Genomic DNA, 12990 nt, shown 5'->3' with positions numbered 1-12990 from the left:
TTAGGTACAATCGTGCCTTGTTCATGGCAGATATTTATAATAACAACAGTTTCATTAACCTAAAATAGAGTGTTGTATAATAATAATACTTCCATTAAAATGTTAATTTGGAAAAAAATGATTTTGTTCATTTCAATCTTTGGGAATTCATGTTTCCTTAATTACATATTTGAAGTAATTGTTATGTACGAAAACAGCCAACTTTGTTTGACATTATTGTGAAAGATTTCATAAATTTTGGTTCTAATTTTCCATGTCTTTCACATCAAATTGAATCTAACAAAATTACATACTCATCTTCAAGAATGCACAAAATAAGCATTTGAAGGGTACAGAGGAAAACTTGCAGTCACCTGATCTATCTAAAGACATTTTTCAATACTTAAACTTTAACTTCAGTTGGTATTAAACTTGTTGATATTGAATAGTTAAAGGCTGGCAAAAAGTGTCAATTTTTTTTTTTTTTTTTTTGTAATCAAACTGCTTTTTCATTTTGCGAGAGAAATTGAAAAACGAAATTTCATCTTTCTGTTTCAATTTTTTTAATAAATTTAGGTAAGGCTTCCAGTGGTCAAAACTTGGAACAATAATATTAAAAAAAATTCAAAAAAAAAATCAGAAGATCAATGAAGGATCGGAAGGTTGCCAAGATAACTTAGTGGATTAGAACAGCTGCCCAGTTATGGGAAGGTCCCATTGTTCAATTCCAGCACTGCATTTAATTAGATACTTAAATACTTGGATAATCGATTTCTGATCCGCAATCATTATGTGACAAAGCACATTTGACCTCGGTGCCCTTCTTTGTGACATGTTTCAGTACTCAAATGGAACAATATAATGATTTAATTCTTATTTAGAACCAGAAGCGCTGATCTCTTCAGGATTGAATTATCTGTTCATCAAATTCATTCAATGAGCAACTAGTTATTTCATACAATTATGTATGGGATCACTTTTATTTTGTCAGGATTCTAAAAACTGTAATTTTAATTCTGTTCCTGAATAATGTGGCTTTTAGCAAGAAGTATTTCTCTAAAGCAGATTCAAATGTATGGCAGACATCGGTATCAACATGAAAATCAAAACAGTTAAATTGAGGCAATTTTATACATTGAAAAAAACTGATACATTTATATAAAAGATCTTAGAAACGGGAAGTAATAAATTTAAGGATAATGCTTTCATTTTGCTGTACAATTTTCAGCCTGCTTTTCTAAATTTATTTACAAACTATTATTGTATTGAGTTGGTCTGAATTGACGCAGAATTCAGTCTTAATTTGCAATGGCAGAGGTAGATTATTTACAAGGGGGGTAGCTCTTGATTGCAGTTATTTCATTTCTGATTTTCATCACGTTTCTAGAATATGTTTTAACAAGGCTTTTCTTTAAGCAATATGATACGATATGATTATACCAACCCAGCTAGGAACACTCCTATCCCCGTGCGACCGGTACACCAGGAGGCACTGATTTGTCAGGACTTACATGCTCTGAGATTGGGAAGGAGATTGGAGTATCGATCTGTATACATGGCAACCTAATAAACCAATATTTGAATTTAGCAATAAAGGAATTAATTGAGCATTGTTCAAGGCTTTATTCATAAAGCAATAATAATTAAACACACTAGAAGTTTAAATCATATATACTATATGACTCTAAGGACGGGTTGTTTCGGAGAATTTGAACAATTCATCAAATTTCAACGTTCATTTTCCAGTTCTGTGAAAGATTTTATCAAGTTCTGTTTTAATTTCAGTTTTGTCAAGCAACTAGCCTATAATGATATAATAACAGAACTTGAACAGGACTTTCACTGAACCCGGAAATGAACGTTGAAATTTGATGAATTGTTCAAATTTTCCGAAAAACCCGTCCTAAGGCTTTGCACGGGAAATTTTTCAAAGCTACGAAATTTAGAATGATTACTTCTATGTGAGAATTCGAATACACACAATGTAAAAGTTGTTTTACAAGAAACAAATTTAAGCTGTAATATAATGCAAGAATCTCAATTGTTACATCACAAATAGTAAATAGGTACTGTTTTTCTTTGAACTCGGGAGAACAGAGTCGTAACAATACGTCTGTGTGTTTTAAATTATTAATTTGAATTAAATTTTGGATGAGAAAGAAACGAGTATAGGTACTAACAAATAAATTATAACAATGGTGAAATTTAAAGATGAAATAACTGCGCTGTGCTTTACACTTTTCGTTGAAGAATATTTTGATGGAGTGATTTTTCCTGATAAAACAACAGCATAAAATGTAGAAATCTGCCATTTGTATTATTTTCTTTGTGTGACAAAGAAGTATTTGTCAATTTAACCATTAACAGTGTTTACACAATTACTCAATTTGTTATAAAAGCACGAGTTATGTTGGTGAGGTTAATCACATGTCTAAAAGCATTTCGAATACGTTATTGTTACAAAACAGGGAAAATTGCAAATGTATCAAAAGGTTCATTATAAATACTTTTTAGGTTTACTCTTGATATGAATGCGTAGTGCACAATTAATGCATTATTATAGTAACACATTAAAACAAACAGATATGGCACCCTATACAAAAATCTTCCTTTTAAATGTTTAAAATACATACCATTAGACTTATAAATGTAATTTAACGCCCTTTAGAGTGATGGCACACTGGAGTGAAAGCTACAATGAATAATGTAATATAATTATGCCTAACTAAGCCTAGCGTGATTCATTTATAAACTTAACCGTATAACACATTTGACTACAATAATATTATTTATTCCAGCTACAAGTTAACTAGCTGATCTCACCTCTCAATGAAGGCCATTTTGTCTAATCAAAACTGATACATTATTGTACTGCCGAAAATTGCACAAACTTCTGCATAAATTCACCAGGAGAAAAGGTGTGATGAATGTGAACTAATGTTTGTTTGTATGCAAGGTATAAGAAAGAAAGAGACAGATATCAATTAGTAGGTATGTACTTTAAATCATGGGTATCAAAACAAATACATATATACAAACATACATGTGTAAGCAAGTGCTTCAATAAGGATGAACGCCAGATTTTTTGCTAGTATTCAAAATTCAAATTCTCACTATGTAAAAATTAATGTATAGACTGAAAAGGCAAATAATTTACAGCCATAAAAGCTGTAGTGCTTCAACTCACTAACAAACACAGAATAGACAATATTCAATAAGTACTAAAGAAAAACTTAAGATTCATTTAAGTCAGACATTGTTGTTTTTTTTTTTAAAGTTCTGATAACCAGGGACAAGAAGAAAACTATTGTCGTATGGGTACGTAAAATATTTACATATATGATTCCCTTTGGAGAAAAGTGGGTTAGGGATAAATGCGACATACGTTTTAATCTACGCGTTCGTAGATGGCGTTAATTCAATTATTTTATTAAAATCACTCTGTGCAAGTTTTGCTTTAAAATACTAAGACAAATTAATTGTTTGCGCCTGTACATACTCAATATGAATAAATAGTTTTTATACAGACAATGATTATTGTCATACTGCGAATGTGCGGGCGGAAACAAATAATTTGTTTTAATATTTTAAAGCACAACACGCAAAAAGCGTGGTTTAATAAAATTGTTAAATTAACGCCATCTACGTGTTCATAGATTGCGTTTTGCGAATTATGCTTTAAAATATTAAGACAAATTATTTGTTTGCGCCCGTACATTCACAATACGAATATGAATAAATAATTTTGTTGGTTTAAAAACTCAATTCTTCCGAAAAAAGGTATACAAATACAATATTGTGCAGATGATTCAATCCAATATTGTATTTGTATGCCTTTCTCGTAACTTCAGTTCAGTTCAGTAATTTCTTGTATTTATTAATTTCTAATATTTTATGTATGACTACTAATTTCATTTTCCTTTTTGAGGTAAAAAATATTTAAATTTTGAAAATTGAGAGAGATACCTAAGCTTTTTTTTTTATGGCCTAGTCAACAATTTAAAAAATGTCACTTAACAGATGCCAGCGCAATAACAATATGTTGAGTAACCACTTTATCAACTTAGAAAGCTTTGTCCTAAAAGCGGTCAGCAGACCTGACGTCAAGTTTATTTATTTTGATTCTCCTCTTGAAATATTTATGCAGAAAGTTTGCGTAATTTATTTTTAGTCATATTATTATAAAAGTCGAAAACTAAAGTATATCAACTAAATTTTAGTCATCAAACATGGACAGTTTCAATCTGACGCGTCAAACAACAAGACGAAAAACATCTTACTCTACATCCGCTACTAAATACACAAAAAGATAGCTAAAATTGTCATTCCTAGAACAAAATACTTCGAATTATATGGGAATGCTCCTGAATAGAAAGTTATACAATAAAAAAAATTATCCTAAAGTATTAAAGATCAGGCATTGGTTCAACGAATTCCATTTCAATAAGATAACACAGTAAAACCCTCATACAAGGTTCTCATACAAGAAGGTTTCATGCTTACGGAGTTTTGTTTATTCGGTCCCTTGACTGAAATAAAAATATGAGCTAATTTGGAAACTACATACAAAGTTTTATCACAATATATTTTATTCTCGTCATATAATAAACCTTATAAGAGAATTTCACTGGTTACCTAAAGATTCATTGACAAAATAATAAATAAATTCTTAAAATAAATTGACACAAAAATAGTAATACATATTTACAAATAACGGGGCTGGGAACTTCGATTGTGATTCATACACATTTTGATATGAGATTTCATTCTATGAGTCAATATCATGCATAAATGTAAAATTTACCAGATTCGCCTTCCCGTAGTTTAGTAACCAAAATAAAATAATCCAATTAAAATAATTCCAGTCTGAAGATGACTTTAACGAGCTGAAACCGGTTACGGTCAATAAAATTAAGGTGGAAAAAAGTTTCATATTTGTTTTATTATTATGTATTATAATGGAATTCCACCATGAATTGTCAGATTCAAAAATAGAAATATTAAAATAACCCAACTTGAAATAATCAGTAGTGCGTCTAATTAATTTTCTTTGGTGTTTGTAATCTTTAATCTTTAAATATTATAAAACAAAGTCGCTATCCGCGTCTGTCTGTTTGTGCGCTTAGTTCTTCTAAACTAGGCAATGGATTTTGATAGGATTTTCACTATCATTTAGAAAAAAATTTCCGGAAGGTTTATATACGTAATACAACTGTATTATATTTATAGAAAGTAGAGTAAAGTCATTGTTTTGTAATCAAGTCTTAAAAAAATATTTTCGGGCGCTTACATTCCTAACGCCGGCTAAACCTTACGAGGTACATCAAAATAATGTACTAATGGATTGTATATCTTGAAAAAGCATCGCAACCTCAAAACTTCACCCCAAACCATTTATAAGTCCCCGAGCAATGCTGGGTACACATCAGCTAGTTAATTATAGAATCCAAAATATTTTTATAATCCTGTAATAATTTAATCATAATGCCCTGAATTATTTTTTAATATTGTGTGACAGCAATTTCTTCTGTCTAAGCCATTAGTAGGCCAATTTTAGCTCTCGAAACTAGTCTTGTAAATTTCCAGAAACTTCATTATCTTTAAAACAATATAGTCTGTCATAAATACAGTTTTACTGATGGAAGGTAAGACTATGCTATATATTCTAATGATCGACACAACTATTATCAATATAACACAAAATTTTCATATTGTTGCTGTTCCGAACTAAAAACTTTAAAATGTAAACATGCTAACAAAATTCTAAAAAAATCTCTTCTGAATTATCTGTAATTTTCCGTACATTGTCTTTTAATTTCAGACAGCCTAGTCTCAGACCCGGCCATAAGCGGGTGCAATTGGAACAGTCTGCTCCGTGTGCCAAATTGCCAAAGTGCTGATAATACCTAACATCTAACAGCCCTTATACATTGCCTTTGAGATTATTTTTCATAAAAACCACGCAACACAAAATACAAATCATACAAATATTATTGAGTACAGTGATCATCTAAAATTTTAGTCGTGCCTGGTCTCGTTACGATTTAGTGAAGGCGAATCTAGAGTTTTCTACATAAAGAATAAAATAATAATAACATTATCAATACAGAAAATAATGAGCAAAATTTTATAACTATGGCAGTTTTATAGTAAAGTTGCAGAAGCTAATGATAGATGGCAGTAGTGAATTATTTTAATCGTTTACGTTTTCATGCTTTGAAGACAGGAGGTGATTTTGCAACTCAAAATGTGAAATTGACGAAGGGTTATTCATTCTTTAGAATCTCATTTCTAGATACCAATTAAAATTATTATTGTACTTCATAGCTCTGGGGAAAGTTTAGGAACATGCATATTTTTCATAAACAGTATTATCATACACAAAACATTGAAATAATCCGATATTAAGACTTCATTCCTTGCAGATAAACGAAGGAAATAATTTTTGGTGAACTAAGTGAACATTTGGGACCATTAATCGTTTGACTCTGATATAATATAAAAATTAATGGGAGCCAACATATTTACCTAAATATCTGATCTATAAAAGTACAATGTGAAAATTATAAAAAAATGTTTTACAGAAATAAATGCATTGTAAAAAGTTACGAAGATATTTGTTTAATGACAAAATTCCTGATTGTTATAATTATTTCGTTGATTAATTGGTTTTTTCACACACATAACATTACGACTAGCAACATCGGTAGAAAGATACAAATTAAGCAATAACAATCAAATAAATAAATAATTAATTAAATTAGCTGCCAGTTTCCGGGCATTTACCACAACTCGTTTTCACTTTTAAAAAAGTTAAAGTTTTTTTTTGTTGGATAACTGTCACATAACCTAAAAGTTGAACTCTTCACATGGACTCCATTTGTTCGGTGAGCTCGAGGATGGGACTCTCGCTGAGGGGCAGCATCCCGGCAGAGGGAGGGAGACTGTGTCCCTGCCATGTGGACTAGGAGAAACACCAAACATATTTTATTGATACAATCAATATACAAGATTTGCAGATTATTGCAACATTTTAAAATGATTGCAACATTTACAGATGATTGCAAAATTTACAAATGATTGCAACATTTACAGTTGATTGCAACATTTACAAGTAATTGCAACATTTACAAATGATTGCACCATTTACAGTTGATTGCAACATTTACACATGATTGCACCATTAACGACAGCTTTCACAGATCAAAACTGAGCAAATACTAAGAAAAAATAATAGTAATAATGTGGGGTTTTTCAACTTCCGTCACATTTGAATGATGATCTAATCGGCGATCAGCGCTATTGAGAAATTTTGACATTTGAACGGTCTCCTTCATATGCCGAATCACGACTCGTTCAGCTTTCGATCAAGTTTTCAATCATGTTTCAAAATTGTACCATCTACATGGAAAAGCCCTCTGGGCGTTAAATAAAAAAAATAAAAAAAGTGGTGATCAGCTGTCAAGTGTAACTGCACTGCTCCACAGGTTGCCAGAACTATGCACCGGTTCGTTCAGGGCTATCCCCGCCGCATTCTGGTCAACTCAAACTTAGCATAGGAGTGATCAATTCTATTCGCCATAATTTTTTGATGCAATCCTAATTTATAATTTTATTTTATTTCTATACCTACGTAAAACAGGCATTAAGAATAAAACATAAAACAGAGCTTAAGAGAAGAAAAAACTGAGTACCTACAATATATTCAAAATTGTGTGAATAAACAGTATAAAGATACAATCTTGACGAGCAACTAAACTATGCTCATCTCACTTGACAATTCAGTCTTATTGGTGTAACTAAGAATGTGCGTTTAAACTGTATTTTAATTCAGTGATCATTCAGTTTGATTGGTGAAAGTGGCTGTAAGAACTGATGAAAGTTGAAGTTATTTCTATATTGAGAACTCACTGGTGGGTAATTTGTGATTAAAACCCTTATAATGTTAAATTTTTTTGCAAAAATCGTGATTAATTTTTGGGTTATTATTGTCATACAGGCTGATTACTGAAATACAGGTCGAGGATTAACGCGCTCAACACATTATCACTTCTACATGTATAAATACACAATTCACCATAATCTACACATCTGCCATATAATGGACACTGTAACACTGTCCTAAACGTTAAATAAAGAAGAAAGAAGCGCAACACGGCAAAGTAACACAAAAATTAATCACAATAATATTATTGGACGTGGAAATCTCAAATCATGTCCTGCTTTTCGTATAGTTGATCTTAATAACGGGAAAAATTGTTTTTAAAAAAATAAAACTTAATGAGAATGAACTTTTAGGACTTCTTTGACAAGCAATAGTGGCTTTTAAAAACATAATCATCATTCAACATTTAAAAATTTCACATCCTAAATTAACTACGATACGGTGTAGTGGATAAACCACTCTGATGTTATTATTGCAATAATTATTTATTAATTAACGCCCTTTTTCGGGGCTTTTATGACATTTTATAGAAAATTTTCCACATCTAACTAGTTTTTTTTCTTTTGCGAGTTTCATTTGTCTTCACTTAACTTCAAACAAAAATGTTTTCAATAATATGCCAGCAAACTAAATGTAATTAATGAAATATAAAAAAACTAAATAAAAATAATAGTGTCATAAATAAATAGTTACCTACTTACCAATCTTCAGTATGCATACCGTAAGTATCAATAATTATGATACATAAAAGCCTATTGAAATGTTTAAATTTTTTTAGTCCAAATTCCAACATTGGAGAAATATTTGCAAGATGAAATTCAATCTACATTAAATTTCAAATTAAAAATTATAATACAGTACAAAATGAATGATAAAGCGAACTAAAAGTAATAATTAAATAAGAGTAAATGCAAAAAAAAGGATGAAAATAAAAAGGCTTCACAAATGATTAATATTGTTTATTATTGGTGATTATAAATAATAAAAACATTTACTTATGTAGATAAAGCGTGATATAATAAATACATTGGTTACTATAACTTAATGAAAGAATAATTAGCACTCATATTGCATTGGACATTACAGCAACCAAAATCACTCACAAATAGGAACTGATATCTAAAGTAGGATATAAAAGTGTCTAAGTATAGATATGTCTGATTATCTTAACACAAAGCATTGGATGAAATTACTCAAATTACCGCAAGTGCATATGATACGATTTAGCTTAATTATAATTAAAGTATAGACACCTACATAAATAATGTTAAAATTAATACAGACTTTTCAATAGAAAAACATGCATATTTGGCTACTATTTTTGGAATCTGTGAGGTAACCAATCTTATACACTTAGCACTGAATTCATCATTCAAAAACACGTGAAGTCTACTGAACTTCTGTGCACGGGTCCATTTAGTCTCTCGAAAATCACATACAAGCAAAAGAAACAAAATAAACCAAAAGTGGTTGCATTCAATTGATTTGGTGGTATACCTGAAAGCACTGGGGTGTTTGGAACAGATTGTTATTTGGCCAAGCAGCCGCACTGCTCCACAGGCTGCCAGAACTATGCACCGGTTCGTTCAGGGCTATCCCTGCCGCATTCTGGTTCAGCTGCTTCCCCGCCAGCTCACTGATCTGGCAAGCATTCTGCAGGCTCGACGGCAGGTTGGACCATGTCTCGTTGCCCGCCTCTCTCTTCTCTTTGTTCAGTATCGTTATTTCCATGGAGCCTTGATACGCCAACGGCAGGTTCACCGAACCGTCTTCGTTGAGGCTCGGCTTTGGAGATTGGTTGGGTCCCTCCACGATCGCCTGGAAGGCTAGAAGATCCTCATTCTCACTTTCAGACAGCGGAAGAGGAAGAGGCGGTAAGATCTGCTGTTGTTGGGCTATCTTGTAGCTCTGCTGCCGGAGCATCTGCCTTCGACTCAACCCCATTTGTAGCGAGTGCAGGCTTGCATTGTCCGTCACACCGTTGGCGTTTGCTGGAACCATAGCTCCTTGCTTCTGTAGGATCTGTCTCTTCTGCTGCAACAATCTGTGCTGCATTAGCTGCTGTTGAAGGGGAGGTTTGATGTTTTGAAGAGCCGAATTACCAGCAGAACTTAGTGTCTGCTCTCCTATATCTGATGGTATATGACACGGCGCGGACATTTTAGGACTTGGTGGAAGAGGTGGAGAGGTAGTGCTATAATTAAAGTTTTCTGGAAGACTTATTCGTTTCTGGGGCATACATTTGGTTTCTATGAAATGTGGACTAAATGAAGCTGCAAATTGATTGTGTTGTATTTGTCTCTGGGTCATTTCTTCAACAGGAACGCTCGATTGATATTGAGTTTTTAGTTTCTGGGCTTCTTTCTGGACTAAATGCAGTTCAAGCACACCTTTAGCTTTGCACCCTTCATTGAGTCTCTGACTGTTGAAAGCCACGGTATTCTTCTGGGCTTCGGTAGACTGGGAAATTACTTGTTGGGCCACTAGCCCATCACTCGCTCTTCGTCCTTCCCGGAAGTCAACCGGGCTTCTTGTTGTACTCCTGGGACACCCTTTATTTCCCCCTTGATATGATAGAGGGTTATGTCTACTGAGAAAGCCACCGCACTGAGCTTTGTTATTCCCAGTGGACACATAGACACAGGGATGCATGGGGCTCGTGTTGATCATAGAATTATTTTCATAAGAGAGTTTATCGTCAGTAGAGGTACAACTGGGAAGACTGCTAGCTAAGTCGCTGGAGCAGTCAGATAGTTGATAGTCCAGACTCTCAAACCCCGAAAAATTACTTTGTGATGAATCGCAGCTTAAGTTTTGGCTCAAACTTTTGGTATTGTAAAAGTTGACAACACCGCTACTAGAGCTGGAGCTAGCGTAAGAGCCGAGGCGTTGGGGGGCGGGGGCCCCTGATAACTCTTCCATGTCCGTCTCACAACCTTCATCCGTGGACGAGGAGTATTGTTGTTGAAACTCTACAGTCTTGCCCGCGGAGTTTGTAGCGAGAGGTCCAAAATTTTGGTTGGGTATGTATCTATTAGTTCCTAACGAATATTTGCTGTCATTTCTATACAAGCCGGGGGTGTAAATCTCCACATTCCCCGGCAAGGCATTCAACATGTCAGAAGTGTTGGGCAATGGGGGCAGGACCGTATTTTGAATATAAGAATAAGTTTGGATATGATTCATGTAATCTTTGAAGGGAGGAGTGCTGGTCTGCAAGCGAGACAGATCTTGCTGCTGAGCATTGGAAACCATTCTGCAATGATCGTAATTAGATATCTTATTGGGTTCCCCCGGAGGTAACGGAGACTGCTGAAGGGTATTCATCAATTTAGCGGCTTCCGAGCTCATTGTAAATGTAGTGGACGAATTCAACATCTTCAGCGGTTCAGAAGCGAAGCTAGACGCCGATGTGGAATTCTGCAAGGGATTTGATCCCATATTCAGACACGCCGGATCGATATTACCCAGCTTCGCCGAGTCGATAGCACATTTGGAATCAAAGCTCGACGAGGTTAATAATCTGCTGCCATCTGAATTAGTATGCCGATCCGGTCCGACGGTGGTAGACTGTTGCAGTAGCCTTCGGCAGTCTTCGCTGGATTGTTTCATGATCTTTTGATGTTGTTCTAGGGTGTTTGTGAGGAGGCGATGCGAAGAAGCGATGTTATCCAGGTTGGATTTGCCGATGAGCCGGGTGTCGGTGTCGAGGTTTCTCATGGACTGGAGACGGCCGGACTCGTCGCGGCCCAGGGCGTCCAGGGTGCCGGTGAGGAAGCTGCGATGTGTGTCGCCCAGCTCGAGATTCCGCTGCAGGCGTTGCTCTGTCATGTTGACGTTGGCAAGGGACAGGAGGCGCTGCGTCTCCGAGGCCGGGTCGGGCGGCGCGCGAGTTATGTGCGTCTCTGGCGATCTGGATAACCTAGAAACATCACATTGAAAGTTATTAAAAAAATAATAATATGGTATAAGTTAAAGAAAGGAAGCTGATGCAGTCATAGAATAATGCAGAAAAGGGAATGCTTTGTGGACTTTCGTTATCTAAATATTTGCCAAATCAGGGCTTAAATTTCCAGTAAAAAACTATGTTTACGAAATTCAAATAGGATGGAGATCAACAATGTCAGGCGAGTGTAAGTGAGACAGAGCACTGGACTATTGGGTTAAATAGAACATTTGTCTCCATTCAAATTTGTATGGCAGGAACTTCTAGTTTTCTTCTTTATTCTATGGATGCAGTACACTAGAATAAACTTCTTGAGATACAAATAATGAGGATGAGGAATGAAAATTTTGGACATAATCAATTTATAGTGGAACATAATAATTATGGTTCCATGATATTTTATCAAAATGAAAATTCAACACACCTTTAAAAAGTGATTTAGAGTCATTAAAAGTGATCATTTAAGAGTTACCCATGTAACCTATTTAACCTAGTTTTTGTTTCATCACTTTTCGTGACTTTATACCACTTTTTGTAGGTGTGTTGAATTGTCATTTTGATGAGATACCCGGTCACCGGTTTAGTCGGTAGTTAAGGTTGGGTTACTGAAGATAGGATTAGGTTTCTTTTTTTTTTCAATTCAATTCAATTTATTATTTCAAAATTGTTCAATTTAATTAGTTTTAAAATGAATTTGTGAAGGAGAATTACATGAATATAAAAAGTAAGTATCAACTATTTATTTTACCAGTAGCAACTGAGCTTGCTTTTAAAGGCAACTTCATTGATGCCAAATATGTTGATATCCGAATTGATTTTGTTCAACAACAAGATTGCTCTCCTCATGTGCGTGACTATTGACAAATTAGTAGTGTAGGTTGGTAGATAGAACAGTCTATGCTGTCGGTGACAGAGTTAACTATCAGGAACATAAAAATTAATGCTCTCCGTGATAGCCGAGTTTTCAAACCATACACAAATCAGTCTGAAGAAATGTGTAGCAATGTGACCACCCCTTCTGACAAGTAGATGATTCATTCTGAGCATACCCAAAAGAAAATCAGTAGGATAGAGTCACGGGTAGTAGCTATACTTCCTCATGTAGAGAAATCTCAGAAAT

The 12990-nt window shown here is 34.1% G+C and overlaps 1 protein-coding gene across 1 annotated transcript in view; it reads right to left on the bottom strand.

Moving 5' to 3' along the window:
- Positions 1-6122: 6122 nt before the first annotated feature.
- Positions 6123-12990, bottom strand: part of LOC149415403 (uncharacterized) — a 227400-nt gene continuing 220532 nt past the window's right edge. The window contains exons 9-10 of the mRNA XM_089642592.1: positions 9422-11846; positions 6123-6943 (exon numbers count right to left, since the gene is read on the bottom strand). Of these exons, the coding sequence (XP_089498718.1) occupies positions 6845-6943; positions 9422-11846 (2524 nt within the window). The 3' untranslated portion in view covers positions 6123-6844. The remainder of the gene's footprint in view (positions 6944-9421; positions 11847-12990) is intronic.

Source organism: Hesperophylax consimilis, chromosome 18, assembly GCF_061612785.1.
Source record: "Hesperophylax consimilis isolate HC1 chromosome 18, BYU_Hcon_1.0, whole genome shotgun sequence".
In the NCBI taxonomy this organism is placed as follows: Eukaryota; Metazoa; Arthropoda; class Insecta; order Trichoptera; family Limnephilidae; genus Hesperophylax; species Hesperophylax consimilis.
The sequence above is the reverse complement of the archived record's forward strand: the minus strand, read 5'-3'. Positions and strand labels throughout refer to the sequence as shown.